Below are 7,197 nucleotides of genomic sequence, written 5' to 3'. Positions count from 1 at the left end.
AGCTGTAATAGAGAGTAGAATATTTCTCCCCTTGAAAGTAAGGTCACTAAAATGAGCACTCTTAATATTTCTCCTAATTTCTGATTTTCTCTCTCCCTAAAGGCTCTATTATTTTTTCATGTAAAATTTTATTGATTTCATCAATTTAACTTTATTTCACAATGTTAATTTGAAATATTTATTTTAATAGTAGAGAATATTTTGCAAAATGTATGAAACTTGCCCTAGCACCTAGTACCTAGTGCCTGGTTAAAAGTAGAAAGTTAACCTTGGTTGAATGAATAAATCCAAGATTTAAATCAATTGGGTTTTCTTTTTTCAAAATTAGTTTTTATTTATTTTAAAAATGTTTTTATTGTTAATTTGAGCATAATTGCATTATTTTTTTATTTCTTGATATTAAAACATAGTTTCAGTGGCTGAGAATACTACGATCTTTTAAAAATATGTAATAGATGGAATTTGAATAAATATTGCATGTATTTGAAAATTATACTATTTTGATAAGTGATTTACTCATTCTTTTTATTTATTTAGTGAGTAAACATGTGAGACAGGTCCCTTGTATGTCTGGTACTCTCTTTGCAGTACCAAACAAAATGGCATCAACTCCCAGCGGTCAGTGTCTGACGAGTGCATTGAATATCTGCTTGCTCAGTGATGCTGTACTTCAGATCTAGGTGCTGTGCATCGTCTTTTTATCTATTCATCTATGTCCAGTTCTCCACCAGGTTGCTTTGGAGAAGACTTCATCATGTTTGGTCAAACTGCCCAAAAAGTGAAACCAGGAGACAAGATATCTGGGTCTTTTTTTTTTTTTTTTTAATCTGGGTCTTTGTCTTAGATTGCTTCCAAAAAGTTTCATGGTCTTGGGAAATTTGCATTCTGTTCACTGAGCCATTGATTGTTTATCTAAAGCAAGAGCTCTGTAATAGATCATTGTTTGTCAAATGTTTTATTATCAGAACTCCATTTTCAAATGAAATTTTTCACAGAAAATTTCACCTCCATTGACAGGTTCCAGGCACCGCAGCCAAACCCATAGAACTGCATGAACTAAAGTTTAAAAACCATTATATTATGTACAGTAACAGGGAATGGAGTTTTAAAAACATAGTAAATTGTATGATGGAATATTACTCAGCAGGAAAAAGGAACAAACTACTGATGCCTACAACAACATGGATGAATCTCAAAAGCCTGCTGAATAAGAGAATCCACGCACAGAAGAGGATATACTGTATGATTCCACTTATAGTCAATTCTAGAAAATCAAAGCTAACATATAGTGAAAAAAGTCAGATGAGTGGTTGCCAGGGTTTGGGGGTGGAGGAATGGGTGGACTACAGAAGACCATGAGGAAACTTTTGGATGTGGTAAAATTGTTAAGTAGCTTGATAGTCGTGGTGGTTCTGGGAGTACCTGTCAAAATTTAAATTGTACACTGTAATTACATAAATTTTATTGTATATAAATTATATTAAAATTAAATTGGTTAAAAATCACTTCATTAAATAATCTCTAAGGCCTCTGAAATTTGGATACAGTGAATGGGATCTGAAATCAGTCATATCTAGGTTTAAATACTGGCTCTATGGCCATGGGCAAATCATGGAACCTCTAAGAGTCTCAATTTCCTTATCTCTACTATGGATTGGTAATAGCGATACTTCCCTGAATTGTAGTGAGAATTATATGTGATAATGGACATAGGTCAGTGCCTAGTATATGGTTAAGTGCTTGATAAATATTGGGTGCATTTATAATTTTAAAATTCCAGATACTTTTCTGGACAATATTGAAAAGTTCAGAGGTGACATATAGATGATCTCAATTCTAATTTTTATTCTGTTACCAATTATGTATGACTTTCAGTTCAGTTCAGTCACCCAATTGTGTCCAGCTCTTTCTAACCCCATGGACTACAGCACACCAGCCTTCCTTATCCATCACCAATTCTTGCAGCTTGCTCAAACTTATGCCGATTGAGTCGGTAATGCCATCCATCTCATCCTCTGTCTTCCCCTTTTCCTCCTGTGTTCAATCTTTCCCAGCATCAGGGTCTTTTCCAAGGAGTCAGTTCTTCGCATCAGGTGGCCAAAGTATTGGAGCTTCAGCTTCAGTATCAGTCCTTCCAATGAATATTCAGGGCTGATTTCCTTTGGGATTGACTGATTTGATCCCCTTGCAGTCCAAGAGACTCTCAAGAGTCTTCTCCAATACCACAGTTCAAAAGCATCAATTCATTGGCACTAAACTTTATGATCCAAATCTCACATCCATACATGACTACTGGAAAAACCATAACTTTGACTAGACGGACCTTGCTGGCAAAGTAAAGTCTCTGCATTTTAATATGCTGTCTAGGTTGGTCATAGCTTTTCTTCCGAAGAGCAAGCATCTTTTAATTTCATGGCTGCAGTCACCATCTGCAGTGATTTTGGAGCCCAAGAAAATAAAGTCTGTCACTGTTTCCATTGTTTCTCCATTTGTTTGCTATGAAGTGATAGGACTGGATACCATGATCTTAGTTTTTTGACTGCTGAGTTTTAAGCCAGCTTTTTTAGTCTCCTCTTTCACTTTCATCAAGAGGCTTTTGAGTTCCTCTTCACTTTCTGCCATAAGGGTGGTGTCATCTGCATATCTGAGGTTATTGATATTTCTCCCAGCAATCTTGATTCCAGCTTGTGCTTCATCCAGACTGGCATTTCTCATGATGTACTCTGCATATAAGTTAAATAAGCAGGGTGACAATATGCAGCCTTGACATACTCCTTTCCCAATTTGGAACCAGTCCATTGTTCCATGACTGGCTCTAACTGTTGTTTCTTGACCTGCACACAGGTTTCTCAGGAGGAAGATCAAGTGGTCTAGTATTCTCATCTCTTTAAGAACTTTCCACAATTTGTTGTGATCCATACAGTCAAAAGCTTTACCATAGTCAATAAAGCCGAAGTAGATTTTTTTTTTCTGGAATTCTCTTGCTTTTTCTATGATCCAACAGATGTTGGCAATTTGATCTCTGGTTCCTCTGCCTTTTCTAAATCCAGCTTGAATATCTGGAAGTTCTTGGTTCATGTACTATTGAAGCCTAGCTTGAAGAATTTGAGTATTACTTTGCTATCATGTGAAATGAGTGCATTTGTGCAGTAGTTTGAACATTATTTGGCATTGCCTTTCTTTGGGATTGGAATGAAAATGGACCTTTTCCAGTCCCGTGGCCACTGCTGAATTTTCCAAATTTGCTGGCATACCAAATGCAGCACTTTCACAGCATCATCTTTCAGGATTTGAAACAGGTCAGCAAGAATTCCATCACCTCCACTAGCTTTGTTTGTAGTGATGCTTCCTAAGGCCCACTTGACTTTACACTCCAGGATGTCTGGTTCTAGGTGAGTGATCACACCATCATGGTTGTCTGGATCATTAAGATCCTTTTTGTATAGTTCTTCTATATCTTCTTGCCACCTCTTCTTAATATCTTCTGCTTCTGTTAGGTCTTTAGTTCTCTCTACTGTGCCCATCTTTGCATGAAATATTCCCTTGGAATTTAGTTCACTGATTCCTAAATTGTCGATGTTCACTCTTGCCATCTCCTTTTTGACCACTTACAATTTACCTTGATTCATGGACCTTACATTCCGGGTTCCTATACAATATTGTTCTTTACAGCGTTGGACTTACTTCCATTACCATCGACATCCACAATTGAGCATTGTTTTCACTTTGGCTCAGCCTCTTCATTCTTTCTGGAGCTATTTCTCCCCTCTTCTTCAGTAGCATATTGGGCACCAAGTGACCTGGGGAGTTCATCTTTCAGTGTCATATCTTTTTGCCTTTTCATACTGTTCATGGGATTCTCAAGGCAAGAATATAGAAGTGGTTTGCCATTCCCTTCTCCAGTGGACCACATTTTGTCAGAACTCTGTACCATGACCCGTCCCTCTTGGGTGGCCCTACACGGCATGGCTCATAGTTTCATTGAGTTAGACAAGGCTGTGGTCCAAGTGATCGATTTGGTTAGTTTTCTGTAATTATGGTTTTCATTCTGTCTGCCCTCTGATGGATAACAATAAGAGGCTTGTGGAAGCTTCCTGATGGGAAGGATTGGCTGTGGGGGAATCTATGTCTTGTTCTGATGGGCGGGGCCATGCTCAGTAAATCTTTCATCCAATTTTCTGTTTTGTGTGAGGCTTTAGACAATTGTTAATCTTTCTCTGGGTTTCTGTTTGTCTCATTGTTAACATGAGGGATGGATTATGGTAACTTTTGTTACCAGCTTTACAGCAATATTAGGAATACAGAATGAGATAATAGATTTGAAAGAAGTTCAGAAAAAGAAAAAAAATGAAACCCTACACTAACGTAGGAAATGGCTATGATACAATTTTCTCATGATTCTGAGGGTTAAGTGGAGAGAGAATCGTGCTTTTACAACAGGACTTGCCTTCAGTAAAGTTGTCAAATTTCTGACATTTGTCTTCTGGCCTTTTATTACACCATTCTTCGTCCTATTTTCCAATTTCACTTATGCCTCACCTCCTGCTAACAGTCATAGGAGGTTGTCTTACAGCTTAGGTCTCTTCTGTCAGTGAGGAATGATTCTGAGAAATTTATTTACCTGAAGCTGAATAACTTAACAGGTGACTACTAATGTGTTTTTTTGTAAAGAAAGAGTAAAAACATTGTGAAAGTGAAAAGTGAAAGTCGTTCAGTCATGTCCTACTCTTTGTGACCCCATAGACTATACAGTCCATGGAATTCTCCAGGGCAGAATATTGGAGTGGGTAGCCTTTCCCTTCTGCACTGGATCTTCCCAACCCACGAATCGAACTGGGGTCTCCTGCATTGCAGGTGGATTCTTTACCAACTGAGCTATGAGGGAAGCCTGCCCAAAAGTATTGTCTGTAACTGAAATTGAAGTCTCAGTAGGAATAAGCTTTTGTGGTGAACACATCCTGAAGATTCTCACATGACAATCACCTGCTGTACCAAGGGTAAAGGTGTTAATCCCTCAGCTATATTCAATTCTTTGTGACCCCATGGACTGTAGCCTGCCAGGCTCCTGTGTCCATGGAATTCTCCAGACAGAATACTGGAGTGGGTCAGGGGATCTTCCTGACCCAGGGATCAAACCTGGGTCTCCTGCATTGCAGGTGGATTCTTTACCATCTAAGCCACCGGAGAAGGGGACAACAGAGGATGAGATGGTTGGATAGCATCACTGATTCAATGGTCACATTTTTGAGCAAATTCTGGGAGATGGTGACGGATAGGGAAGCCTGGCGTGCTGCAGTCCATAGAGTCCATAGGGTCTCAAAGAGTTGGACATGAGTTAATGACTGAACAACAACCACCAAAGGTAAAATTGAAACTTTTAAACAGTTTTTACCATCATTGAAGATGTAGCTGAATGGTATTTTAGAAGTTTAGGAGCAAAGAAGACTTATGTCCTTTTTGCCATAACTTTCCTCATTGCCCCTTTAACATCCTTATTCCTCAGGCTATATATTAGGGGGTTCAGCATGGGTGTCAGAGCCCCATAAAACACTGAGATAAATTTGTCTTGATCCGAGGATGACTTGGACTGTGGTTTCATATACATGGAAATGGCTGCCCCATAGAAGATTACCACCACAGTCAAATGAGAAGCACAGGTAGAAAAGGCCTTGAGCCTACCCTGGGCTGAGCGAATCCTTAGGACAGCAGTGGCAATTCGGACATAGGAGAGGAGAACAATCCCAAAGGGTAGGAGAAGGGTAAAAATGCCTGTGATGAGGATCAGAAGCTCATTGAGACTGGTATCAGAACAGGCCAGCTTAAGAAGGGAGAGAATCTCACAGACAAAATGGTTGATGACATTCATCCCACAGAAGTGAAGCCTCAGGGATAAGATGAGGATGGCAGTGAGCACAAGAGATGCCCCCCATGAGGTAGCAGCCAGCCAGACACACACTGAGCCATTCATGACCATGGAATAGCGCAGGGGATTGCCGATAGCAACCACACGATCATAGGCCATGACAGCCAGTAGGAGGCACTCTGCTGTACCCAAGGCCAAAGAGACACTTATTTGGGTCAAACATCGTGGGTAAGAAAGGTAAGTATGAGCAGAGAAGCAATGCACCAAAGCCTGGGGCATGGAGACTGTTCCATAGCAAAGGTCTAAGAAAGACAGGTTACTAAGGAAGAAATACATTGGAGTGTGGAGGTGAGGGTCAATGTGAATAAGAAAGATAATAAGTCCATTCCCCAATAATGTGCTGAGGTAAGTGATCAGCACCAATGTGAAAAATGTGACTCTCCACTCAGGATAGTTAGATATTCCAATAAGGAGAAACTCGAATACTGCTGTAGCATTACCCATGGCCATCCTTTCCACTTTCCACTATTCATTGAATGGGTGCCAATATAGTTGTCTAATTTTACCTGAGAGAATGAGAATAAACATGGAAGGATGGTATAAGAAAGTTGGAAATAATTAGGGTGTACAGGATCATTCTTTTCGTCCTCTTCAAGAGATATAAGAATACAAATGAGATATCTATAATGGGAACAGAGGGCAAGCTAAAAATCTACTCCCTCCCCTGGAAAACAGCCAATTCCCCATCCTTTTGAAATGGTTATATGAAAAGTTCTCCAACCCACTTTTGCCAGCTGCCTTTTTATTTCATTTTCTTCCAAGTAAGAAGAGAGGAAAAGGAGGGCATCTTTTTGCTTCTCTCACTTGTTCACTTTCCAAGACAAATCTGATTCATAAAAATGGTTGAATATCTGTCAGCTTGAGTTACTTACCTCCACCAAGAGGGTACCTTCTGACAGTCTTAGCTAAAATATTGCCTATGCTTGTGTCTCTCACTCCTAGATCATTCATACCTGCATTCTCCCATTTTGCTAGTAGCTATTACGGTGCTTGTCATAGAGTCCTGCCGAGTATTTCTTTGGTTTGAAGTGATATTCTGTAAACATGGTTTATCATGGAACCGTTGAGGTCTGTGAAAACCCTCTGCGAATGTCCATGGTTGGAGTTACCTTTTCAGCTCTTCTGGTGTTTTCCATGTTGTGATTGCAGGGCCCCAGTTAAGAATGTGACAATCTAATATGATGTTTCTAAAAGTTTGAGTGTACACGTGTTCCCAGTAAATAAATTTAAATTAAAAAAAAAAGTGGTAAGAAGTGACCAGCCTACCTGAAAAA

General features: G+C 39.4%; 1 protein-coding gene across 1 annotated transcript; it reads right to left on the bottom strand.

Moving 5' to 3' along the window:
• Positions 1–5,446: 5,446 nt before the first annotated feature.
• LOC120881526 (olfactory receptor 13H1) lies at positions 5,447–6,373 on the bottom strand. Its single transcript, XM_040265261.1, has one exon. It carries the CDS (start codon positions 6,371–6,373, stop codon positions 5,447–5,449), a length of 927 nt encoding a protein of 308 aa, XP_040121195.1.
• Positions 6,374–7,197: the final 824 nt, after the last annotated feature.

This window comes from Oryx dammah, unplaced genomic scaffold, assembly GCF_014754425.2.
Source record: "Oryx dammah isolate SB20612 unplaced genomic scaffold, SCBI_Odam_1.1 HiC_scaffold_23, whole genome shotgun sequence".
Taxonomy (NCBI): Eukaryota; Metazoa; Chordata; class Mammalia; order Artiodactyla; family Bovidae; genus Oryx; species Oryx dammah.
Note: the sequence above shows the minus strand (reverse complement) of the source record. Positions and strands in the feature narration are given on the sequence as shown.